This window comes from Magnolia sinica, chromosome 5 (assembly GCF_029962835.1).
Source record: "Magnolia sinica isolate HGM2019 chromosome 5, MsV1, whole genome shotgun sequence".
NCBI lineage: Eukaryota > Viridiplantae > Streptophyta > Magnoliopsida > Magnoliales > Magnoliaceae > Magnolia > Magnolia sinica.
This window is the reverse complement of record NC_080577.1, coordinates 47,739,520-47,767,000: the sequence shown is the minus strand read 5'-3', so window position 1 is coordinate 47,767,000 and position 27,481 is coordinate 47,739,520. Positions and strand designations below refer to the sequence as shown.

Below are 27,481 nucleotides of genomic sequence, written 5' to 3'. Positions count from 1 at the left end.
TATATATATATATATGGCAAATGGGTTTATTTTTCCCCGGTTGGGAAAAAAACCCAATTTAATATGTTTAAAGTTCTGCAACAAACCAGTTTTTAACTCATCCGTGTTGCAACACAGGTGCAGCTGCAAAATCAATTGATCTAGACTCTCCATCCGATGGACTCTTGCAAAGAACAGCCCGCTTTAGATAAAGCACACATACCATACTATCAGCAAAATTAGTAGAAATCCTTCTTTTTTCTTCTCGGAATCAAAAGTAGTACATCAGTACATCAGTGGGAAGTTGGTAGAAACATCTCCTTTGAATGTGGACCATTGGCCCTTGACGACTTGCACTCACAAATTGGATATCTAGGATTGTGAGTTTGGTGTACTTTTGTATCATGAGCCATCTATGATAGGGCCACACCATCAACAGCATTGTCTATCAGCATTACAATCATGTACCCACAACCGATCCCAATGTTTCGAGCAGCGGTTGATCTGAACTGCTTGTCTGATGGGCCTCACTACCAAAGGTGAATGAGGTAAAACTAGAATGGTCAGACAGTCCTCGCAATCCAGTTTGTTGAGTCATACATGCTAAATACCACTGTGGTGGGCCCACACAGAGCTGTACACATTAAATTTCTCAAACAACCAGTATTGGCGTCTTTCTTATGCTAACCTGAGCGGATAGGCACCAAAACAGCTTGTTCATGGGACCCACTTGACAATGGGACATCCATGAAACAACGGCCCGGATTGTTGGGATAATCAGTCAACAGAGAAAACATCATTGACTTGAATCCAAAGAGAATACATATCTTATGCCCAAATCAATCTACAGATATGTCAAGAAAATTGGTACAAAACCATTCACCTCTTTGAGTTGCACAAAAATAAAATTTTAATAATACAATTTATGAAAAGAAAGAGAAAACTGCAGTACAATTTAGTAAAGAACGTCTTGCAAAGTTGGAACTTACTCTTTCTTAACCCTCACTGTCGTTGGTGAAGAAAATTGACCTTCATTAACAGACACCAGTGAAAGTGCTCATTGATCCGGGCCGTCCATTGCAACGGCCACTTCTTGGAAGCCCATTGCCCAAACCTGATTAATTGGATGCTCTAAACCACACAAAAAGTTGCCTACAATATCCATTAATTAGACCGCTGATACAATTTCAGCTTAAGAAGTCAAAGGAATTTGACCAGAATTGTATTCACTATCCAACTAATGGACATATTGGGCTACTTTTTGCATGGTTCAAACATTCAGTTTTGGGCCATCCTAACAGACGGCCTGGATCCATGAGTTACAAAAAAAAAAAAAACATGAGAGGAAATAAGTTAGACTACAATTTCAAATGTACTGCAGGTTTGACACTTGATGTACAATGCAGTTAGATTGAACAAGGTCTCCATGCAAAAGTTGGGTGTTGCTCTGCATCCTCTATCAAGATGTTCCATGTGGGATTCAGCCAACCGAACCCGCAAAAAATCCAAATTCACCTGACATAACAAGTTATGAGGGTTATCTACAATGATTAATTCAAGTCATCAGTGTTGCATACATACAACGGCTGGATTTGACAAGGTTTCATAAAAGATAGAAGATCTAGGGCGGCCCATCTAACATGTAACTCTTACAATCGGACCCACAGGAAACCTCAAAGATTTAATATACCTTACGTGATTATATGCATCCTTGAGCCTAACGTGATTATATACATACTTCAGCCTACCATTTTCATGGATAATGATACAGATTGTTGATGATTCAACTGGCTGTCTCTATTGAGATTTTTTATGACTCAGGATCCCATCCCTGGGACTGCTTTACCCATATTATGCTTCAATGTTCTCAATGAAATTTTTCCATTTTCATTGATAAGAAAGGGACAGGTTGATCCTTTATTAATCAAACAGACCACACCTTTTAGATGACCTGGCCCTAAAAATTTAGGCCATTTCCCAAGGTTTGAAATGGGTGAGTTATGTAATGTATTGTTCACCACCAATACCAATATTTATCGCCTCATATCGCCTTGTATCGCATGATACCGGTATGTATCACCTGATTAGCGTTTGTAGTATCCATACTATCAACCAATATGAGTGTTATTGCATGGGCCCAACATGAAACAGCCCAAAATGTTCAGGTATCAGCGAGAAATTGATACAATGCGATATTTTGACGATATCACAATTAAAAACTTCTTGGCATCGACGATACATGCGATGGTATCATCAATACCATTCCAGCTGTGAGATCCACTTATTTTTTCAAAAAAAAAAAAAAAAAAGATCTCCAAAAACTCTAGAAAATCAGATTTTTCCCAAATCTTAATCTATTTCTAACCGGATTTCAACCACCCCTCATTCATATTTTTGGAGTAGCAAGGGAATTTTCATTCGGAAATTGAGATCGGACAACGGGTGGGCCAGATTTTAAGACAATGGATTTTTTTTTCGATTTTAATCCTCCTTTTTTTTTCTTTTTTTTTTGCTGTAGAGCACTTTGAATTGCTAGAACTAAGATAAAATTAAAATTTAAAAAAATTAAAATCCATGATTTTGCATGTTTTGCATGCTCAATCATGAATTTCAATCTCCGATTTGTGAATTTGGGGAAATTGGGGAAAATCTGAAATTCTCCCATTTCATTCATTTGAATTGCAATTAGAGTATGGAAAAATCCTATTGAACATGTTAGAGGCTGATCTACAGATTGATGACAGTTTTTTTTTAATCTTTTGAAAACATTATTTTTAATTAAGAATTATCAAATAATAACAAAACATATTTTTTTCAAAAAATCCAGATTGATCAGTGGTTATGCATGTTTCATACATGTCTTCTTGATTTATAAATGATACAAACTGATTTTGAATATAGTTGCATCACTTACGTCAAACAATGCATAGTTTAGGACCTTATACTGAGGAAACTTATTATGTGCACTTGTTTTTTGTGATTTTTTTTTTCTAAGCGTGTAATAATGTCTTTTTTAACATCCCCTGAAATTTCATTGAAAAATTCGACCAATTTCTCAATGTTTTCCAATGTTTCCCAAAATCAGTGATAAATTACGCAGTGCATCCGATATTTCCCATGAGACACCTGATATATTTCCATATCCCAACGGCGTGATACATCCATCGATACTGATGCTAAAATACTTCACCCGATACATACCGGTTTTAGATGATAAACCTTGGCCATTCTGCTCATAGGTGGGATCCACATGTATGAAAAATTGAATGGAGAAGAAAAGTGCCGTTCAGTATTTAACATGCACATGGGAACCACCTAATGGGTTGTCCAGTCTGATTCATCTATAAAGCTCCATTGATTAGCTGCTGGGATGCACAACGCACATGTTCATGATGAGCAGAAACACACGACACACATAAGCATGTGCCTCGCTGTGCAACTATGCACATGTGGCATTAGCAAACCTCTCTCCTCTAGAAACTATGGGGAACTTTTGGGAGATTCATGTTTACAAAATCTGACGATATCAGAACCTTTTAAAATAGGAGACATGTTCAGAAATCCCCTCTTGTGTGAAATTAGCATGCTTAGACATGAGAATTCAATACTCGAAAGCGTAAGATCTGAGCAGTGAATTGGGACAGCACCTTATCGCTTTGGACATCGATCTGAAGCTTGCAACAAGTACAGTAAATAAGATAATGATTCTCTCTCAAATCTCCTTGCTTACAGATGGGACACCAAACCCTGTCGTCCTTGCCAACCTGGCACCCAATTTAGACAGTCTATACATGTAATCTATAAGAAACATAGTTATTGGTACACAAGTTAGAAGATTCATGCAACTACAATAAAAACTAAAATTCAAGAAAGGCGCAAGCAATCATATTGTTTGATGGTGCAGGCATAAATGTGAGGCCCATTGTTTGGTGGGCATATGCCGATTAGGTGCACCAGCAAAGAGAACAACATGGAAGTGTTAATGATGGCATCTTATGCTTGTGACAGGTAAAGTAAAACACTTTTGGGTGGTCTATCGAGGCGGTTCCTTTAATGCAGTTTTTTGTTTTCTTCATACACACACCCACACCCCACACTCGCACACCCACCCACACCACATGGGCACTTGATCGAGTTGGGCCCAGTTCCTTTAATGCAGCTTATGCAGCTTTGGGGACTATAGAAAGAACTGTCCAATGGAGGATTAACAAGTTGGTCAAGATCCTGGATCTCCCTCCCTCTGGAGATTGTATTTAACCAAATTAACCGTAAAATCAAATAGCACTATCAATTCCCAGGCGAAGGGTTCCATAGATCTTCCTTGTGTGTATGTGAGTCTTATCCATTGCCTTGATGGAACTTGTCCCTTTCACCCCTTTTGGGGCTTCTTAATAAATGTTTGTTGCCAACAAATAAAAAATTGAAAAAAATAAAAAATAAAAAATAAAAAATAAAAAAAGAAAAAGAAGAAGCTATTGCACATTCTAGATAGCTTGGGGAAGTTTATTTTGTTCAAACTAGAGGGAGCTTGTCGACACACAGTCTTGGTGATAGTGGCATTGAGCTACTCCGTCTTACTATGCTGGACTTGGCCATTGAGAAGAAGATTTTGGTCAGTAAATCTTTGTATTTCTTAAGCAACAAAAAAATCAGAATCGTCCAAAAAAAAAAAAAAAAAAAAGGGAGATAACTCCATTGCATGATTTTGAATTGACTGGAAGAAAGCAGTCTGAAGGATTACCAATTTACCATATACATTGCAGACACTAATTCTAAAATTTGACAATTCGAACATATGCTAAATCCAGATACGATCTCAGACTTTTGGGAATCAAACAATTAAGGGGGGAAAAGGCCTAAAATCAAGGCTACCAACTAGAGCAGAAACCGAACTTTTAAGAGTGCAGGAAAAAAAAAACACAATTCAGATAAGCAAGAATCCAAGCTTATGCATTCAAGATTGGTGTAATTCATTAGGACCTGTTTGGACATGGTGGTGAATGCCGACTTTCTGGATTTTTTATCAGAATCTCATATATATATATATATAAGATAGAGAGAAGAAGTTTAGCACATACAATCAGAGCCACCTATGTGAGAGTGAAGTTGTATGTACATGCGCAAACAAGTTTTTTTGTTATCTATACAAAGACCAGTGTTGACTCAGTACTTCACTCATACCTGGCCATTGCCAAGTTTCATTTGTTCATAAACTGCCTGGGCTAAGTACTCATCTTCTTCTGCGAGAGTTTTTTCAATAATCTCTAGCTCTGCATGGAACATGTCACCCAAACAAAGCATCGGAATCAATAGCTAGACCAAAAACATTGCTATCTTTTATATATGAATAATAGGCATTATGAACAATAGTTTGCTGATGTAAAAGGGCTATTTCCACATGTGATAACACCCACATAACCAGATGGTTTCATACAATGATGCAATAAATTGAAGGACACTATCATACAAATGTTATATCATATAAGTGCAAGCTGCATGCAATCTCAATATTATCGTTGTTGAACTTAAGAGACTACATTATGAAAGATGTGGATGAGGAAGAAAAGAGAGGAGGAGAATATTTTTCTTCATATCCCTCCCCCTCTACTAGTTTTTAGTTATGGACTACTTGTCATAACTGATAAGCTCAAAATAAATGCAAATGAAAGCTAAAAGATACACCATTATATACAAGGATATGGTGCACTTCAGGACAACTGAATATATGTTTACTCTCACGCTCAAATATACTGCAATGCATGTGCATCAAAGACTGTACTCTAACACTCCCCCTCAATCTGGAGCATCTATATCATACATGCCAAGCTGTCCACAATTCTGGAGACTGCAGGAGAGGCTGACAGCACTTCCAATGACTGTTGGCTGGGATTTGAATAGCAGGCACTTATGGTGGCTAAGATGTGAGTCATGAGCATTTCCGGTGGTTGCCAAACAACTGATTACTCTTCCATTGGATTTTGCATTATGCACAACACTTCCAGTAGGTGGAGAAATTCGGGCAGCACTTTCAGCTGTTGGATGATGTTCCAACCGTACTTTCAGTGCTGGATGACAATACAAAAACACTTCTGGTAGCTGGATGATGTTCCGGAAGCACTTCTAGTGGCTGGATAACAACACTTCCAATGATTTAAGGATGTTCCGGTAACACTTCTGGTAGCTGGAGGATGTTCTGGCAGCACTTCTGGTGGCTGCTGACAAATGATGGGGCCCTTTCTATTTCTGAGCAGATCTAGAGAGGCCATTAGATCTTCCGGTGAAGGAGAGCCCATTAAAACTTTATGACATGGTTGTAAGAAAGGAAAAATGAGGAATGAGAGAGAGAGAGAGAGAGAGAGAGAGAGAGAGAGAGGAAAGGAGAGGATTGTGGATCTAATACCATGATAAATTCATAAGACTAAATTGTGGAAGATGTGGGGAGGAAGAAAAGATAGACAAGAAGCGAATATTTTCTCCACATCTCTCCCCTTCTACGGGCTTTTATTTACTTATAGACCATTTGTTACAACTGATAAGCTCAAAATATATTGTTTTAAAGATGAAATTTTTTCTTTAGCACCAAAACAAAACATACAACTCCAACATCCCCCGGGAAAGGTGACCCTATCGTCACCACCAAGGGTGGAAACCAAGAAAAGAGAGAGAGAGAGAGAGAGAGAGAGAGAGAGAGAGAGAGAGAGAGAGAGAGAGGTGGCAGCACAACCACAAAGGAACTGAGACAGACAGTGGCTAACAAAAATGCACAAGTGATTCCCAGATTCCTCAGCCCTTATATTGCCATGTTCCGCTTCTTAAGATTATCCAACATGAGAATTTAGTTTGCTGCAGCTACCCAAATGAAAACTTGTAATCTAGGCGGGATGGGAACTTTCCAAACATAAGAACAGGGGTGACTGATAGATCCATTGTCACATAACTTCAACATCAAATATTGGGATCAGAATATGCCTCCTTAAGACCATTTCCAGTCTTCGCTGTTGGGAACAATATCAACTGCATAGAAGGTCCCCAAGAGGGGAGCATATTCTACCATTTCATCGTCCCTCAAATTCCTCCTTAAGCATACATTCCAAATCACCACTTCTCCCGTTACAGCATAATTATTGTTTACCATAGCCTCTTTATTCACTGTAAACATGAACAAGGATGGAAAAACTATCTCCAGTGAGGAATCTCCACGCCATATATCTCTCCAGAAACGGATGTAGTTGCCTTTACAAACCACAAATCTTCCCATCACAATCTGCTCAGATTAACCAGGGTAGAGTGATTATTAGCCTCCGCATCCCTATTCAGCGACTCAGTATCTTTCCACATTTTTTATCCTGTATTTTTTCTCAATAGTCTTTTGTGTTAGTTGTGTCATCAATCTTCAGGATTAACTTGATGAAAGTTGGGCTTTAGCCCTTTACTAAGAGTTGCCCTACTGTGAAATCCGAATGATACACCATTATCTCCAAGGATATGCTGCACGATAGGACAACTAAATATATGTGTGCTCTTGCACTCAAATATACTACAATGCTGAAGAGTCCAATGTTACCTGGACACTTCTACTTTCTGGGATTTTGCTGTGCTGACGCTTGGGGACACTTGGACACTCCTACACATGACACAACACAACAAAATCTGTATGGACAACGTGTCCTAGTTATGGCATCCGAAAGTTTTGTGTTGGACACTTCAAGCAAGGTGTCCAAAGATAATTGTTGAGTAAACTACTCATAAGGACTTCCTCTTGCTCTCTAGATTTTAGATGCCAGGATATGTATAACATAAGAACACAAGCTTTGTGTGTGTGTGTGTGTGTGTGTGTGTGTGTATATATATATATAGAGAGAGAGAGAGAGAGAGATGACAATGCATAATTTTTTATGTTTTTAGTCATATTTATTGGTTTATATTGCAAGTAATTGGATTTTATTGGAACCATGTGAATATCATTTTCTAATTTCCATTATTTTTAACGTTTTCATTTTTTCTATTATATTTATTTAAATAAAACATTATTTATTTGTGTATGGAAGTGTCCATGTACCAAGATTTTTTAGAGTTTGTCGTTTGGACACTTCGACACTTGGCAACCGGGCCACATGTCCAAGCAGCATTGCTTAGGGCTCGTTTGGCATCTCTACTCTAATTCAATAAGAGCTACTCCAATAACCTCTTTTTGTTCTAGCTCTTATTTTAAATAAGCTTGTTTGGTAAAGTCACTTTTTCAAGTCCAAAAAAAAACTCTTACTTGAAATAAGCATGTCTGGTAAAACCTTCAAATAAGAGCTTTTTTAAAGGATGGTTGACGTTATTTTTAAAGATTTACAACAACTCTATTATAAGAGCAATCTAGATGGTTGTTTTGGTGGATCTCTCCATAGATGAACCATGCCTCAAATGACAAAAGAATGGATGGCTATAATCTTCATATTTTAAGACATTTGGGTCATCTATTATGTCATACATTAGATGTGGATCATCCATCATATGGAGCCCACCTTTGATGTGGACCGTCCATCGTGTGAGCCAAACCTTCAAAGTGGGTCATCCATCATGCAAGGCCCGTCTTAGACGTGGACCATTCATCATTAGGGGCCCACCTTGATGTAGGTCATCCATCACGTGGGGCCCACCATCAATGCTAATTGTCCTTTATGTGGGGCCCCTCAATGTCCACTACCCATCACCCATCATGTGGAATCCACATTTGATGTGTCCATAGTGTGGGCCCTACCTTCGAAGTGGATTGTCCATCACGTGGGGCCCGCTTTTGATATCCACCATTCATTGTGTGGGGTGCACCTTCTATGTGGATCATCCATCATGTGGCCCACTTTGGATATGAGGTCATCCATCACGTGGCCCACTTTGGATATGAGGTCATCCATCATGCGAGACCTTGGATGTGGACCGTCCATTAGGTGGGACCCACTTGATGTGGACCATCCATTACGAGGTACCACACTTTAATGTGGGTCATCCATCATGTGAAGCCCACTCCGTCCATTATGTGGGCCCATCTTGATGTAGACCATTCATTGTGTTGGCCCCCACCTTCAATATGGGTCGTTCATCATGTGGGCCCACCTTTGATGTCAACTGACCATCATGTGGGCTCGCCTTCAATGACCATCATCCATCATGTGGGTCCCACCTTTGATGTGGACCACCCATCAAATGGGGCCCACTTGATGTGGATGTCTCATCACGTTGGGCCACACTGTGATGCGGGCCATCCATCATGTGGGGCCCACCTTTGATGTGAACCATTCATTATGTGGGCCTAACTTGATGTGGACCATACATCATGTGGGGCCCCACGTTCAATATGGGCCATTCATCATGAGGGGCCAACCTTTGATGTCCACCATCCATTATGTAGGTCCCACCTTTTGTTGCGGACCATCCATCATGTGGGGCCCAACATTTAATATGGGTCATTTATCATGTGGACCCACCTTTATTGTCAATCTTTCATCATGTGATCCCACATTCAATGTCCACCATCCATCATGTGGGTCCCACCTTTGATGTGGACCGTCCATCAGGTAGGGCCTACTTGATGTGGATCGTTCATCATGTGGGGCCACACTTTGGTGCAAGCCATCCATCATGTGGGGCTCACCTTTGATGTGATTGTGCATTATATGGGCCCACCTTTGATGTGGACCATTCATCATATAGGGCCCTACCTTCAATATGGGCCGTTCATCATGTGGGCCTACGTCGAAGAGATTGTGAAGAGAAGAGAAGAGAAGAGAAGAGGGCAAGATGGGAATTACTTGAAAAGTTTAAGGACAGACTTGTCTAAAAATTAGTCAAAAAATGTCTACCCGCTTTTCAAAAAGTAACCACTCCCCAACTTATAAAATTGGAGCTTATTTACTACTTTCTAAACAAATAAGCTCCCTAATTACACTTTTACCAAACAGTCTAAAAGCTTTTTTTTTTTTTTAGAAATAAGCAAATAAGCTCTTATTTGAAGAGATGCCAAACGCCCCCTAACAATCATCATTGCCATCACTATCATAATCATAGCCATGCCCCAGCTATTTGAAATGGCTTTATGAATCATATCTTTGCCAATCATCAAGATTCAATATAGGAATTGCCTTTGTTGCTTGAAAAAGTTTGACAGCCAATTATCCACCTAACACCAACCCTCCTTTATTGATACCCAGTGGAGTTTCCAACGTGAAATCTCAATATAATAAAGTAAAACACAGGACCGATAAAATTCAATTGAGATCAGTGAAATCTAGTGTAACAAATATCTTGCAAGTAGAGTAATATTGTTGCATTAGTAATCACCAATGAATACATATATCAAATGTATCAAATGAAATTAAACTTCAATTGAACAACAACACTATCTTTAGAATAATTGTCACGGGTGCGGTAGGATGCACATCTCCAACAAGCATTTTAAACTAATGTTGAAGACGAGACCTTACAAAACCTTTTCTCATCTTTTGTACTATTTATAATAACTTATGTAGGTTCAATAGTTACTTATTTATCCATATTCACTTTTTCTATTTTATTTTTAGATAGATTGATGTTGTTATTGCAGAATAGCATTCAGATATTATCATGCAATTGTATAAATGTGCTTGCTTTTCAAGGTTCTATGTTCAACACCTCATGACCATTTCTAGCGACAAGACATGCGCTCATGTCTAAGTTAAATAGATGAAAAATAGAAGCAAAATCCTCTGCAGAAACAGATAAATAAATGTCATCCTGGTCAGGCCCAATGACACTTCCAAAAAGGCAGTGAAAGTTGTTCCCCTGACACCATAGAGGAGATTTCTGATGTAAATTAGAAGTACCCATGAATATTTACCTTGTAAAGCTCCATTTCAATGAACTAAGAATAAAATCGCTATGGGTATATTTGGTAGTACCTCGGGACATGAGGATGCGCAGAGTTGTTTTCCCCAAATTGATAGTTTGTTCATTTTAACTGAAATTGTTATTTTGAAGCAGAAAAATGGAAAACTTATAACCAGTCCAGTTGGGTTTTGTTTACTAAGACGGCCCAAATGATGGGTGAGTTCTAAAAAAAAGTCCCCCCACAGCATCTAATCAATTTTCAATCTGGGCTACTCTCAGAAGTACCTTAAATAGAAGCAAAACATGTGTAGAAACAACAGAAAAATTACCTCTTCTGCACAATTCTTCTTTTAAATCTTCATGAAGAGCCTTTTCCATTTCTATCAATAAATCTACGCATTCGCTTTCACTTGATACAGAGGTCATGTGCAAACCATCAAATTCCCATATAGCATCATCAGTGTCAGATATCGAAATTCCTGAGCAGTCATTCAAAGACGATTGCTTAATCTTCTTCAGTTCGTCCGAAACTATGTTCCACAAAGCAGATTCCACAATTCCCTATTTAAGAGAAAACCATGGACAATTTTACGTGAATCGTGGCTGAAAACAGGTAGACAATCATGGAATTGGACATAAATAGGAGAATACACACATGGACATGCATGCACACACACATACAATACACATCTATCATGCATGTGCCTGTGCAGCCATGCAAACCATGTGTATGCATGTCTACACGCACACTCACGCACTGACCTACACATTCACAAATAGGTGAATGTAATAAACATGCATATGTAGATCAAAACCCACAATAGAAATATGTTAACCATATAAAAAGCAAAATCCACAATGAACAATGCAGTGTAGGGAACATGAAAGATTTAGCTTTTCAACGTTAGTTGGTTTGAGGAATTATTAAGATGGGACATTCCAGTACAGCTTGAATTCTTCTAGACAAAAATCTATCATCAGACAGACTTAAACTCTAATAAACAATGGTAACCAGATTTTTAAAAGACTTTTGTATCCACGCCGGATATTCAGATCCGTATATAAGGGGTCCTACTTTCTCATGACTTGAAATCCATATTTACTAAGATTTTGAACTCCACAGCTATCATCTGTTCAATATTTAAATAAAATTTAAAAAACCAACAAATAAACTCTACAGTTATGTTATAGAATTTGTAGCAAATCATGCCAACTGGCCAACATTCAGCTTATAATGGTGGGGAAGTATTTTAATGTGATTATCCTATGAGCAGTGGCCAATCCTTATTGGCCATACTTGTATCCTAAGTATTCAGATTTTGATGATCCTCCAAACCCGATCTCTGCCATCCTTGATATCCATACCCATACTCAGGTAACATAGCTTAAAACATTCACAAAATGTGTGTAGCAAATATCAGGATGGAAGAAAATATTGATACCCCAGAGACATGCTCCACATGTAAAGCTAGAATTAACATGAAGAAGATGTAAAAATTACTTCAAGTACAGAAAAATAGAGAGAGTATGGATGAATAAAGTAGCAGTAGCTTCAAGTGCACAGAGAGAGAGAGAGAATACCTTTTGACTCGGAGCCGGTTTCTCAGTTGACCTGACTTTCCAAAGCAAGTGAGCTCGATCTTCTTGAACCCTCTTCAAACAGTTCTGCCGAAGCTGCATTCCACGCAACAAAAACATCAAATTTCTCTACGAGCATGCTTGAATTTCACCGGAAATGGAGTAAAGGAAAATTAATAATCATTATTTCCATGACCAATATCTTCTCTTGGATTTCAACATTGGAGGTCTTGTTTGGATGGCAAGTGGACATGATGCAGGGGCATCTTAATGTGATTCCAAGGATGCATCATATCTCCACGTTGGGGTGGGATGGCCCACGGTGTGGGATCTGTGAGATGTAAAATGGCCACGAGGTGGGGCTCACTATGGGACCGTACGATTCGAGGACCCATTGGAAGCGGGGGTTGCCTACAGGCAGGTCTCGCATGGGTTTACCTTGTAGAGCCAGTCCTCCTCCCAACTCTGGAGCTATTGGTGCACTGATTGGTTGTCTGCTATCAAAATAGCATCAGAGCGGGAGCCCAGTGTTTGTGGCGTGGGTGGATGATGCGGGAGCATCTTGGTGTGATTCCAAGGATGCATCGCATCTCGACACTGGAGTAGGGTGGCCCACAAGGTGGGATCTGTGAGTTGCAGAATGGCCACGAGATGGGGCCCACTGGCCATGCGATCGAGGACCCGGGCGAAGCGAGGGTTGCCACAGAGAAGTCTCGCCTAAGGTCCTGCATATAGGGATAAACCGGTCCTTCTCCATCAACTCTGGAGCTTTTGGTGCGCTGCTCGGTTGTCCATTATCAAAACATCCCATATTTGTGAGACCGGTCACATGGTTTATTGAGATAAAATAACTATTGGAAAAGAGATGACGGATGGAAAGAGAATGATCAACGCCATAGCCTTATCCAAGCAATTCGGGTCGACTTTACCAACCCTCTCATGATTGCTTCCCATAAGTTCAACGACCAGCCACCTAACTGATATACAACCCTCCTTTTACCGAGCTTGGACCTGCTGGTGCATCAATACTAAGCAAGTTTATAAGTTAAGGATTTTCCACACCTTAAGAAACATATAATATTTGATCAAGCATTTTCTCAGCACAACAAACTGTGCACAAAGGGCCCACCTTTTGGTGATCTAAATGATCATACAGTGGGCCTGCCAGATGAAAGATGGGAAAAATCTCCCTCGTCAGATGATCCTAATCTACAATTAGGGCTCCAATAATGTGGAGCATTGGTTCGGATTGTCCATTTTCATTGATTGGGAAGGATAATCTGATGGTGAGATAATGAGGGATGGCCCATCTCCTTATAGGTCCCATCTGATCAAAAGCTTATATTTACTGAAACGAAAATTTTAGAAACTCAGCTCCTGCCCTTCAAAACAAGAAAAGGAAGATACCATTTTCACCCACCCTGACTGATTTGCACACACCCATTTTCTATTGAGGTATTGAAATAGTACAAAGTGTCCTAGTTCAATGCAAAAAATTTTAAATGGGTGTAAGAATCAATCAGGATGATGTGTATAATTGCACCTCATGATTTATAGTTTCTAAAACTGATTTACTGTTTCTAATTGTTAGCTATCAATAGTTTCTAAAACTGATTGTTAGGTATCAAATCGTGTATTTCGTGTTCTTATAAAAATCAGACATCTAAGTATATTTTTTTGAAGGATAATGAAAACTTTATTAAAGGCCCAATAGCAGCAGCTAGTGGGAAAAGAATGCAAAAGAGGGAGAGCCCCCTGGGAAACGCTGGAAAAACCAAACTACAATCAATCAGAATTCTTTAAGAAGGAAGCCCACACGGAACAAAAACGTTGACATTTGCCACCACCACCTCAACTGAGCCTGAACTGTTTCAAAAGCAATGTCTATTTCTCTCAGCCCATGGGGCCCACCATACAGCCGGGAGGACCAAATGCCATAATACCCCTTCCTTTCTTGTTGTACCTCCCCCATGCCACACCCAAAGGAGGTCCCTAATGCTGCTTGGCATAACCCACGACGTCTTGAAGGAAGAGAGGAAGTGAGACCACACCTTGTACATGAAGGGGCAAAAAACGAAGAGATGATCGACTGATTCCGCCGCTCGCAAACATAAGGAGCAAATGTTCAGGGTGATCATGGATCTCTTTTGCAAATTATCAATCGTCAAAACCTTCTCCCTACCCACCAGCCAGGTGAAATCAACAAGCTTGGGAGGAGCACCATGATACCAGAAATGATAGGCATGGCCTCCTGGCTCCTACTCCCACTCCAATAGGACAAATCATCTTATAAAAGGAGCTCACCGAGAAATGCCCAGAACTATGGGCATTCATACTCTCACACAAGAAATGTTTGTTGAGATTATTACTTTTATGCCCTATTTTGATTTACTTCTCTGATCTTTTATGCTGTCAGAGCATCCAAAGAGTTAACACTCTTCTTGATCCTTTTTTTAATCTCTCATTCATTCCTTCTTCTTTTTAATTCAATCAATGAGCCCTTCAAGCAATTTCATCCTCCCTATCACCATCCCAACTTCTCCTTGGCAGCATCTCACACATTGTGTCCGTCAAACTGGATCGGACAAACTACTTACGTCGGAAAGCACAATTTTTACCCATTCTTCGCAACAATGATTTAATGGCTTATGTTGATGGTAGTGCTGCATGTCCTGCCCAATTTGTTCTTGATGAAAATCAGAAACCCACCACCTCTCTGACGCAGGACAGCCCTAATTATGATGCATGCTCATGGAGATAATTAAACAGCGGAAATAAAAGGAATAAATGATCTAAAATTCTAACAATAATCATCATAACTGAGAAAATCATAAAGGAAACATGCAATGGAGCGGGCCATCACTACAACCATGGAGTATGGAATTCAATTACTACTTAGGTTGGATCCGGCGAGGGATGAGACCTCCCGATCTTGCATGGTCACACCCAATCGATCAATGAAGATCACTAGTCCGAAGAACCAAGAAGTTTCTCGGATTAGGGATTTGAGAATTTGGGGATTTAGGGTTTAGATCGGTTCTCAAGATTTTGATCGAAGAGGAATTAGCCAAAACAAAAAAATAGAAGAAAGAAAGTTATTACCTTGAGGAAGTTGGAAGGGCACAAGAAGAAATTAGAAGAAAAAGATCAAGGGGAGAGAAGAAGCACCATTAGAGAGAAGAGAGGAAGGAGGCAACCAAAGGGTTTGCTTTTCATTCATCAATAGTTGAAATTCGTGTTTAGGGCTTTACCCCACTTAAATAAGCAAATAAAGACATAAAATTACTAAAATACCCCTAGGATAAGCAAATAAAGATATAAGATTACTAAAAGACCCCTAACTATGCCAAAAAACGTGCAAATAACATAAGTATGGGAAAGTTTGGGCGCTCGGTCCTCTTTCTCCAATCTTCCTTCACATGTGTCTTCCCTATGTGGGGTCTTCTATATGTCCAATCACATATGAAAGGTCTTCAGCTCCTCAATATTCGCCTATCCACAAGGACGGCACTTGTGGTTGGCGCTTTCTTCGTTGGTACACCTTGAATGCACCTGTGTCCGCATCAATTCCCCTAGGGTGAGAAAAACTCGACTCCGACGAGTTGAAAGTTTTGTAGCGCTCGAGTAGATCTGGATCAATACCCTGCAACCCGACAGCCACGTAGATTCAGACAATGGTTTGTTCTTCCACTTGACAAGATACCTTTGGAAACCTCCATCTCTCGTGGATACTATCTCGTCATCCAAGATTTCCTCAATTGCTTCTTTATGGGTAATGGGTGGAGGAGGGGGTGGAAGGGGTTGGGTAGCAAACTCAGAAAAAGGCCATGAAAGGGATGATGTATCAACAATGGGAGTATGGGCACGGACTAGATCTTCCACATTAAAAGTTGGATTAATGCTCATTTCAGATGGAAGGTCAACCCGATACGCGTTGGACCCAACCTTTTGTAATATCTTAAATGGTCCAGCACTACGCGCTTGTAATTTCTTTGCTGATCCTTGAGAGAATCGCTCTGGCCTTATTCGCACCATTACATAGTCTCCTTCTTGAAATTCTTGCACTCTACGATGAGAATCAGCTGAAACTTTATAATCATCATTGCTCTTATTTAACCGCTGTCTAATATGTGTATGCAAATCATGAATATGGCGTGCGAATGCATCGGTGACTCGGAAGACCTTTGGGTAACAGACATAGGTAAGAGATCTATGGGCATTCTAGGTTTATAACCACTTACAATTTCAAAAGGACTTAACCCTGTAGATCTATTAACTGACCCATTATAAGCAAGTTCGGTTGGTAAAATTAGGTCCCAAGTCTTAACATGTTCACCCACTAGACAACGTAGAAGATTTCCAAGGCTACGGTTTACCACTTAATTTGACCATCTGTTTGTGGGTGGTAAGCAGTAGAAAATTGCAAACGAGTTCCCATAATGTGCCACGGTGTCTTCCAAAAATAGCTAGTAAATCGAACATCACGATCAGACACTATGGTTTTAGGTAACCCATGGAGACGCACCACACCATCAAAAAAGATACGAGCAACATGAGACGCATCTGACGTCTTCGAACATGGGAGGAAATGCGCCATTTTAGAAAAACGGTCCACAACGACAAAAACGAAATCGTGCTTTTTTATAGTCTTGGGAAGCCCGAGCACAAAGTCCATACTAATGTCTCGCCATGGAGCATGTGGCACTGGCAATGGCGTGTACAGCCCGGTATTTTGCTTTCTTTGCTTTGCCGGTTGATAAGTTCGACACCGCCCTAAAACTTTGGCTACGTCTCGCTTGAGGCTTGGCCAGAAACGATCTTCCACGAGGGCAATGGTCTTATCACGACCAAAATGGCAGCTATCCCTTCTGAATGAAGCTCCCAGATGAGGAATTCACGAAGGGACATACGGGAATACAAAGTCTGTCTCCCTTGAAAAGAAAGCCATCTTTAAGAACATATTCACCCATAATATGCTGGTCACTAGAGAGCGACGCGTAAGTACCCCCAAAATCAGGACATATGGGGTATTCATCTTTCAATTGCTCAAATCCGACTACCTCTACACTCAATGAGTTGAGCAACGCCACTCTCCTACTAAGGGCATCCGCTGGTTTGTTATCAACCCCGGCCATGTGTTTCAAAACAAACGAATATTCAAGAAACGCTACCCACTTGGCATGCCTTGGGTTGAGTTTCTTCGGAGAATGCAAATATCTCAAAGCCTCATGGTCGGAAAAACAAAACGAATTCTTGCGGTAGGAGGTAGTGTCGCCAATGTCTCGGGATTGCACTACCGCATAACCTTCTTTGTCGTAAGTGGATTTTTTTTGTTTTGCCTCATTCAGATTTTCACTGAAATAGGCCACTGGGTGTCCTTCTTGACTCAACACTCCACCTATACCGACACCGGACGCATCGCACGCTACTACAAAGATTGTAGAAAAGTCAGGTAGACGCATGACAGAGCTTCCACCATCTTGCCCTTAATTTCTTTAAAAGCCTTGACGGCGGCTTAGACCACACGAACTCTCCCTTTTTCATGCACTCGGTAATGGGAGCCATGATCGTGCTAAAACCCCTAATGAACCGCCGATAAAGTTGCTAGGCCGTGAAAACTTCGCACCTCATGAATGTTCCTTGGTTATGGCCACTCAACTATGGCCCCGACTTTTTCAGGCTCATCCCTTCAGATGACACTATAAATCCTAAGAACACAACTTGGCTAGACATGAATGCACATTTCTTAAGATTAGCGTACAACTTTTCCTTCCTAAGGACACTACAGACCTTCTTTAAATGTTCAAGGTGTGATTCCTTAGTGGTACTATAAATAAGAATATCGTCAAAGTACACCACTAGGAATTTTTCCATGAACGGCCTCAAAGCTTGTGTCATCACCCGCATGAAAGTACTGGGTGCGTTAGTCAAGCCGAAGGACATGACCAACCACTCATACAACCCATCTTTCGTCTTAAACGCCGTCTTCCACTCATCTCCTGGGCATATACGAATTTGGTGATATCCACTCTTGAGGTCTATCTTAGAGAATATAGTGGACCTGGCCATCATGTCAAGCATATCATCAAGTCTAGGTATAGGGAACCTATACTTGACAGTAATTTTGTTTATGGCACGGCTGTCCACACACATGCGCCACGTGCCATCTTTCTTTGGCGTCAACAATGCAGGCACGGCACACGGGCTCATACTCTCTTGGATGAAACCCTTTTGCAGAAGCTCATCACCTTGCTTCTTCAACTCTGCATGCGCTGCAGGGTTCATCCTGTGGTGAGGAAGGTTCGGTAGAGTAGACCCCGGGACAAGATCAATGGCATGCTGTATGTCCCTCATAGGTGGCAACTCATTCGGTAAGTCTTCAGGAAATACATCACTGTATTCCTTCAGGACCGAGATCACCTCACAGGGCAACTCTGATGGAACCTCAGGTGTAATTTCTCTAGCCACAAGGGCATACACCATAGAATCCTCCTTAGCCTCTTTTTCAAACTCTCTTGCGCTGATTATATGTAAAGACTTAGGTTTGGATTTTCCCATTTCTCTAGGCTCACTTGCCTTCTCATCCTTCTTCTACCCTAGTGTATTCTCAGGTGGCATGGGATTAAGTTTGATCTTTTTACCATTATACATAAAAGTACACGCATTCGAACGGCCAAAGATCGTGACATCATTATCGAATAGCCACGGTCTACCTAGGATAACATGTCCCACATCCATAGGTAAAACATCACACCACAGGGACTCTTTGTATGACCCAAACTCGATGGGGACTAGACATTGCTGGGTGACAGGTAGGGATGTCTTGTCAACCCAAGAAACTTTATACGGGTCTGGATGAGGTGTGGATTTCAGTTTTAAGCGATCTAAGGTGCTAGTGGAAATCACATTCTGACAACTTCAACTGTCCACTATCACCTTACAATTCTTTTCACCACACTTGGCAATAGTGTAGAAGATAGTGCTTCGACGCTAGTCAGCACTACTTCTAGACTGAGCTAACACACGCCTGACTACTGCAAGCATTGCTTCCCCATCCACTTCTTCATCAGTAAGTCCTCCTTCAGGGTGATACTCTTCAACTTCATAATCACCCTGGTCATCTCCACCCTCGTGGGACTCGCCTATAACTAAGGCTCTCCCACGGCTCTTCGTAGGACACTGATTAGACATGTGGCCAAGGTTGCCACACTCATAGCACCTCACTTGGCTCATGTTACTAGGACCGGCACCAAGAACCCCTTTGCCCTTGTCCTCCCTAGGCCTAGGTGGAATGGTCGCCTGTGCCCTAGGTTGATTACCAATATTAGGTCTAGTTCCTTGGGAACTAGATCTAGCACTGGAGTCTCGGGACTCAAAACGACGAACGACAGGAGCCTTCAGATATTGCTCTAACTCCTGCACGACTTGATATGCTTCATCTAAGTCCGTTAAGGGCCGAGTAATAAGCTCGCGCTGAAGATCCGCACAAAGGCCCGTCTTGAAACGCGAGAGCGTTACTAGAGGGTCTTCTCAGATATCACATCGCATCACATACTCTTCAAATTTAGCGATGTAGTCAGCGGCAGGCATTGACCCTTGGCGTAAGGATTGCCATTGGTCAAGGAGCTTCTGACGGTATGAGAGAGGAAGGTACTTCTCCTTCAACTTCTCTTTCATCTCATACCAATGTGTGATAGGGGCTCTACCAACTCTCTCTATCCTACGCTCGGTGTTGGTCCAGAAGAGCTTGACTTGACCCACAAGCTTCATTTTAGCAAACCGCATTTGACGGTTTTCCGACATGCCATACCACTCAAAGTAGTGGTCCATGTCAGCAACCCAGTCAAGGAACGCCTTGGAATCCAAGCGTCCATCAAAACTCGGGGCCTCAACTCTCACACTCTTCATCGCACGCTCATCTAGATCATAACGGTCCTGATGACCACATGTGGCTCGTGCCTCTCGCACCACACCATGACCGTTACCACGATCTCTATCCTCACTACCACCATGTGTGGCAACACGTTCTTCCATGATTCCTTCCACTTGGGAGTGCGCATCTTCCCTTACGGCGGGGTTTTCCTTTTGGGACACCTCTAGTTGCTCCACCTTAGTCATGGTAGTGGTAATTTGGTTCTCAAGGCGGGTAAACTCACGCCTTTGACCCGCTTCTAGAGCGGTTATCTTTTGTATCAATTGAGCAAGTTGCTCAGATAACTGCTCGTTATTCATGGTAAGTTGAAATCCGAAACCTCTACCTCTTCTCGTGGGCATACAATGAAGACTTGAACCAAACTCTACCTAACTAGACTACTAGGTGTTATGACTTTCAAGATGAATGCGATGAATGCAAAACTACTATGAACTGACACAATTAAGTTAAAACAGGAAACAACTCAAATCTGAAAATTTTCCAGATTAGGAACTTTCTAAAATTGGAAAGTTTCTAAAATTGAAAACTTTCTAAACCTGAAACTTTCCTAAGTTAAACCTAAAAATCAAAACCCTAATTTGATAACTCGATCTAGACAAAAACCATGCAAGCCTAGGCTTTGATACCAAATTTGACGCAGGACAGCCCTAATTATGATACATGCTCATGGAGATAATTAAACAGCAGAAATAAAAGGAATAAATGATCTAAAATTCTAACAGTAATCATCATAACTGAGAAAATCATAAAGGAAACATACAATGGAGCGGGCCATCACTACAACCATGGAGTATGGACTTCAATTACTACTTAGGTTGGATCCGGCGAGGGATGAGACCTCCCGATCTTGCATGGTCACACCCAATCGATCAATGAAGATCACTAGTCCGAAGAACCAAGAAGTTTCTCGGATTAGGGATTTGAGAATTTAGGGATTTAGGGTTTAGATCGGTTCTCAAGATTTTGATCGAAGAGGAATTAGCCAAAACAAAAAAATAGAAGAAAGAAAGTTATTACCTTGAGGAAGTTGGAGGGGCACAAGAAGAAATTAGAAGAAGAAGATCAAGGGGAGAGAAGAAGCACCATTAGAGAGAAGAGAGGAAGGAGGCAACCAAAGGGTTTGCTTTTCATTCATCAATAGTTGAAATTCGTGTTTAGGGCTTTACCCCACTTAAATAAGCAAATAAAGACATAAAATTACTAAAATACCCCTAGGATAAGCAAATAAAGATATAAGATTACTAAAAGACCCCTAACTAAGTCAAAAAACGTGCAAATAACATAAGTATGGGAAAGTTTGGGCGCTCGGTCCTCTTTCTCCAATCTTCCTTCACATGTGTCTTCCCTAAGTGGGGTCTTCTATATGTCCAATCACATGTGAAAGGTCTTCAGCTCCTCAATATTCGCCTATCCACAAGGACGGCACTTGTGGTTGGCGCTTTCTTCGTTGGTACACCTTAAATGCACCTGTGTCCGCATCACTCTCTTTATCCTAAGTAAGTGGAATGTGTAAAATAGGATTAGTTCCTACTCGGTTGGCTCATTCCCACTATGAGTGAATCTGTCCTTGAACAGGTTGTCCCCGCCACTTCCCTTGTGGCTTGGATGACACTTGAGAGAAGTTTACATCCCACTGTCAGGCACATATAAGGCAACTCAAGCAACAGTTGCAATTGGCTGAGCAGGGGCCTCTCTCTATCTGTGACCATCTGTAACATATAAAGACTATCTCTGACAACCTTGTTGTTGTCAGTTGCCCTGTCAATGAAGTTAATCTCCTTCTTATGATTCTCCATGGCCTCGGCCTAGAATATGCCCCATTCACAACTTTCGTAACCACCCACTCCAATCCCATTAGTATAGATGAATCATATGGCCATCTCATTAGTCAAGAGAGCAACCCTGAACAAGCCGCACCGTCAGAAGCAACCAACCCAACTCTCACCACTGCCGTTGTCGCCCATAGGGCCAGTTCTCAACAAAGAAGGGGTCACAACAGTTTTCACTCCCATGATTGTGGGAGAAGTCATGGCCAAACCCACATTAATAACAACAATGAACACCGTAAACCTCATCCCACATGCCAAATATCCAATCGAGTAGGTCATTCCGCACTAGACTGCAATCATCATTTGGACCATGATTATCAAGGTCATGGCCAACCATGCCAACTTGCCACAATGCAAGCAACCATCTCTCAAGAGTGGCAATAACCAACCCTTGTATGTTGATACATGAACCACAAATCATGTTACCTCAAATTTGGCCAACTAGTCACTCCGATCAGAATACAATGGTTTAGATCAAGTCATGGTTGAAAACAGGTCAGGCTTATCAATACATCATACAAGGCATTCTTCTCTCTAAACATATTCAAATACTTTCCTTGTAGACAATATTTTACATGTTTCCCCAAATTAACTCTTTCTTTCCGTTAAGAAATTTACTTAAGACAATTATTGCATTTTTTAATTTGACTCTACCGGTTTCTCTGTGAAGGAACGACTCACAGGGAAGATCTTTTCTGTGAAGCAGCTAAAGATAGGCTCTATCATCTTCTAGTTCAAAATGCCCACATCTAGTCAACTCCCCCTTCATGTCCTTGTCAGCAAACATGTCTCTTCCATATTGTAGCATCATCGTCCTGGACATCTCTCACAACGGGTGTTGCGGTTTCTTCTATCTCATCAACGCCTCCCTCCGCAGGGCTCAACAAAAATCTCTACAATTTGCACTTCATGACAACAAGGGAAAAATAACCACCTTCAATTTATTCTCTCCTCCTCTCAATCTCACTCCCCTCTTCAATTACTTCACACTGATATATGGGGCCCTTCTCCTGTTAAATCAATAAGTGGTGCTTGTTACTATTTAATAATAGTTGATGACTTAGCAAGTATGCATGGCTTTCCCCAATGGAATTCAAACTGCAAACTTATGATATATTTGCTTCGTTTAAACTATTAGTTGAAAATATGATCACTACAAATATCAAGGCCATTCAATCGGACAATGGAGGTGAATTCACGAGTCATTGGCTATTGTGCCCACATACTTTAGAACAAAATGGCATTGCAGAATGAAAACACTAGCACGTGATCAAAATTGGACTCTCTTCTAGCTCATGCTTTTGTACCTTATCGCCTTTCTCTACCGTTGCGTCCTTAATAAATCAATCCCCCCCACCAAAAAAAAAAAAAAAACAAACCATGTTCCACTATGAACCTTTAGTTGTGCTTGCTACCCATTTTTACGTCCATATAATAAAAACAAACTGAAATTTTGCACAAGTCAATGTATTTTATTGAGTACAATCTCAACTACAAAGAGTATAAATGCCTTGAACCCAAACCTGGACGTATTTATCTATCCCAGCATGTTATATTTGATGAAAATGTCTTCCCATTCTCAAGGACCACCGACCCAGTTGTCCTCAATCAATCTGTCACTTCCCTTGTTCACATTCCAATTTCATCACATATGGCTACTACTGTTGACGAGTCCACTAATGTCACCATCGCGGAATTGCAACCTCCTAGTGTGAACATGTCCCATTCACACCATCCTATGCAATCTCACCAATCACACGCCACTAATTTCTTTCCAAGTCCATCTTTATTTAACCAATCGTTGGCACTGCCCTAACAATCATTTACTCTCCATTACCTCACATGGTCTGAGCAATTCATCAACTTCTTCTATACCAACTGACCTCAACACATGCCATCCTACCCCACACATTACACCCACTAATTCTCACCACATGGTTACCCAAACCAAGGATGGCACTTGAAAATCCAAAATCTTCTCCGCAACTGATGAGGACATCACTTCACATACACCCTTGCGTACGCATCAGAGGAGGCGAGCCGCACCGATTTCCCTATGGCTAGGCGAGTATCCGTGATCGTGCTGAAGACCTCATGTGCATGCGTGAGCATCTGGAAGACCCCACACTGGGAAGATGCACATGGGCTACTTTATGGAGTGATCCAGAACGTTAGATTGGAGGGACGCGACGATCAGGCCATTGGATCGTATGGATCACATGATCAGGCCATTGATCATTGATCGTCCACATCAGTTTTAGACTTTATCATCTTTTAGGATTTAGTTTTTGATTATTTTATATTTAGACACATTATAAGTGTTTTGGTTAAATTTTATTTACACTAGGGCTATTTTCGTTAAGATTCACAGGACGAGGATTATTATAATTTTTGAAACTTCTTGGATCTATAAAAAGAGGGGGCATGTGACCTCTCTCCCATTATTGGATTTTGTGATTTTAAAGAGAGAGAGAGAGAGAGAGAGAGAGAGAGAGAGAGAGAAGCTCTTGCTTTCTTCTTCCATCTTCATGCAATTTGAATATACTTCCATGTGATTTAGAATGGAGATTGATGCGAGGCTAATTTTCATCAATGGAGGTGCGAGGTCTCCATCTATCCCGACACCATCTTCTCTCTTCTTCTCCATCAAGGTATTTTCTTCAAATTTTTCGATTCTCTCATCCTAAGTCTTCATCCTTTCATAAACTCATCTTTCGTTTACTTATCCACAATCCCAAAATCCTAACCCTAACCCTAAAATTCCTAATTTTCCTACTTTCCCAAATTACCCAAACCATAATTTTTACCCTAGGTTGTATTAGGCCTTCCACTTTGAAATAGACCATATCGTATGCTAATTGGATGTCCTTACATCCATTAGATCCTAGTTTCGTTTTATTTAATGATCTCGTGTGATGATGTTGGTAACGTAGGCTAAGATCATGCATGTTCTTTTGGTTTTCATAGGATTCGTGATTATTATGGCAATGCTTGTGTTTTTTGTTAATTATCTTAATTCTGCTACTTGATCTCACATCTTATTTGGTTCATGTATCGGTTCTGCGTTAGCAGCTCAGTTCCCACTCCCCATGGCCCTATTTACGTCTTCAGTTCCCACCGAACCGGCATGTTATAGTCAACCTTCCAAACATGCCAAATGGCAGGCCAACAACTCTACTGAAGTCATGGTCGTTGGTCCCATCTCAGCTTCATCAAAACATCATTGGTTACCGTTGGATCTACAAATTAAAGTAGCGTGCCAACGGCTCAACTAAATGCTTTAAGGCCCATCTTGTGGCTGGGGAATTCCAGCAACCGACAAGCGTTGACTACATGGAAACATTTAGCCCAGTAGTCAAACTCACCACCATTCAAGTAGTCCTTACTCTTGCCATACAGTTTGGGACGCCCATTCACCAACTGCATGTCCATAACACCTTTTTACATGGACACCTACCCGAGGAAGTCTACATGCAGCAGCCTCCTAAGTTTACTGACCCATTGTTACCTACAAATGTGTGCCAATTACATATCGCACTTTATGGGCTCAAACAGGCCCTTGGTGCATGGTTTCAACAGTTCACCAACTTTTTACTCAAACTTGTATTTCAAAGCAAACATGCGGATGCTTCTTTGTACATACGTCATGAGAAATCATCAATTATTCTCCTATTTATCTATGTGGATGATATTATTATCAGGGTAACTCCTCTGCTAGTCTTACTCGTCTGATTGAATGCCTGAGTACGACCTTTGCAATGAAAGACCTCAACCATCTTTATTAGTTACTGGGACTCCCAAGTTCAACATGATCAACATGGAATATTCATATCTCAAATCAAATGATCACGTATCTTCTCCAACGATGGAAGTTAGCATCAAACCACAGTCTACCCTTGTTCTAGACTCTAGTTGGCCACAAAATATCCAAATATGATGGTCATTGCTTCCAAATGCCACTTATTACAGAAGCTTAGTTGGTGACATTGACTCGTCCTGATTTACATTTCCAGTCAATCAGGTGTGTCAATTCATGCATGCCTCGACCTCGATCTATTGGACAACCGTCAAACACATCACTATCTTAAAGGCACCATCCATCATGGCCTCATGATAAAACCGAGTTACTCATTGGATTTACAGGCATACTTGGATTCTGATAGGATTGGACGTCCTAATGATCAGCAATCAACCAGTAGTTTTTGTGTCTTCTTATGCAACAACCTCATCTCTTGGAGTGCAAAAAAAAAAAAAAGGACCACCGTGGCCCACTCAAGCACCAAAGCCAAATATTGATCTCTTGCTCACACTGCTACTCATCTTTTGTGGATTCATACACTTGTCAGGATCTCTCCATTTGCATTTGTGCCCCTCTGATTATCTAGTGTTGTGATAACATCAGCTCCATGACTCCTGCCATCAATCCTACCATGCTTGCACCAAACACATGGAAATCAATTATCATTTCATCAAGGAACATGTGATCCCCAAAGACATTGATGTTCACTTCGTCTCTTCTAATGATTAAGTTGTCGAAATATTCGCCAAAGGACTTACAGCACACAGATTTTGGAATCCAACAGATAAACGAACCGTGATTGAACTCCTGTTTAGCTTAAGAGGGTGTAATAGTAGCACCTCATGATTTACAGTTTCTAATTGTTACATTTCAACAGTTTCTAAGACTGATTGTTAGGTATCAACAGTTTCTAAAACTTATTGTTAGGTATCAAATCCTGAATTTTCTGCTCTTGTAAAAATCAAGAAATGTGTGTTGAGATTATTCCTTTGATTAGCTGTTTTGATTTACTTACCTGATCTATTAGTGTAAATATCGATTCCAAAAAAATAAAATGAGAGGAGAGGAGAGGAGAGGAAGGAAACTGAAGCAAAATACTGAAAACAAGGAGGGGCGATCGATCAGTACCTTATCTTTCCAATCAGGATGATGGTTTTTCAAAGATTGTCTTCTGGGTCGATGATCTTCCATCGATTTTCTTCAAGAACTCTGAAATTTCAATGATTCAAATCGTTGAAAATGCTTTATTTTTCGTTTGGGTTTTCTTTCCTGTGCGCTTTCTTTGTCAAGGCAATCAAGAAAATGCAATTAGAAAAGAAAAGGGGAAAAAAAGAGAGGATTGAATTCAAACCGTACCCTCTTCTATTTTTCGAATTGGAGATGGAATTCGAACGAAGGAAGATGGGTTGGGTTGGTTCCCGCTAAGGAGAAAGGGGTAAGTTTCCTAACGTGTTTGCCACCGATCTTCTTTCTTTCGAGAGAAGGAAACCCTGATGTCATTTTCGTGCGAAC

The 27,481-nt window shown here is 40.7% G+C and overlaps 1 protein-coding gene across 2 annotated transcripts; it reads right to left on the bottom strand.

The window, feature by feature from the left end:
* Positions 1-778: 778 nt before the first annotated feature.
* Positions 779-27,481, bottom strand: LOC131246028 (uncharacterized). 2 transcript variants are annotated; one of them, XM_058245885.1, is made up of 7 exons: positions 27,321-27,481; positions 27,098-27,245; positions 12,412-12,504; positions 11,160-11,391; positions 5,161-5,249; positions 3,627-3,743; positions 779-1,494 (listed from the first exon to the last, which is right to left on the bottom strand). In XM_058245885.1, exons 2-7 carry the CDS (start codon positions 27,158-27,160, stop codon positions 1,333-1,335), a joined length of 756 nt encoding a protein of 251 aa, XP_058101868.1. In that variant the 5' UTR covers positions 27,161-27,245; positions 27,321-27,481; the 3' UTR covers positions 779-1,332. The 2 variants fall into 2 exon arrangements, 1 of the variants encoding a protein (XP_058101868.1); XR_009171104.1 differs by having other exon boundaries at positions 1,319-1,494; positions 3,627-3,777.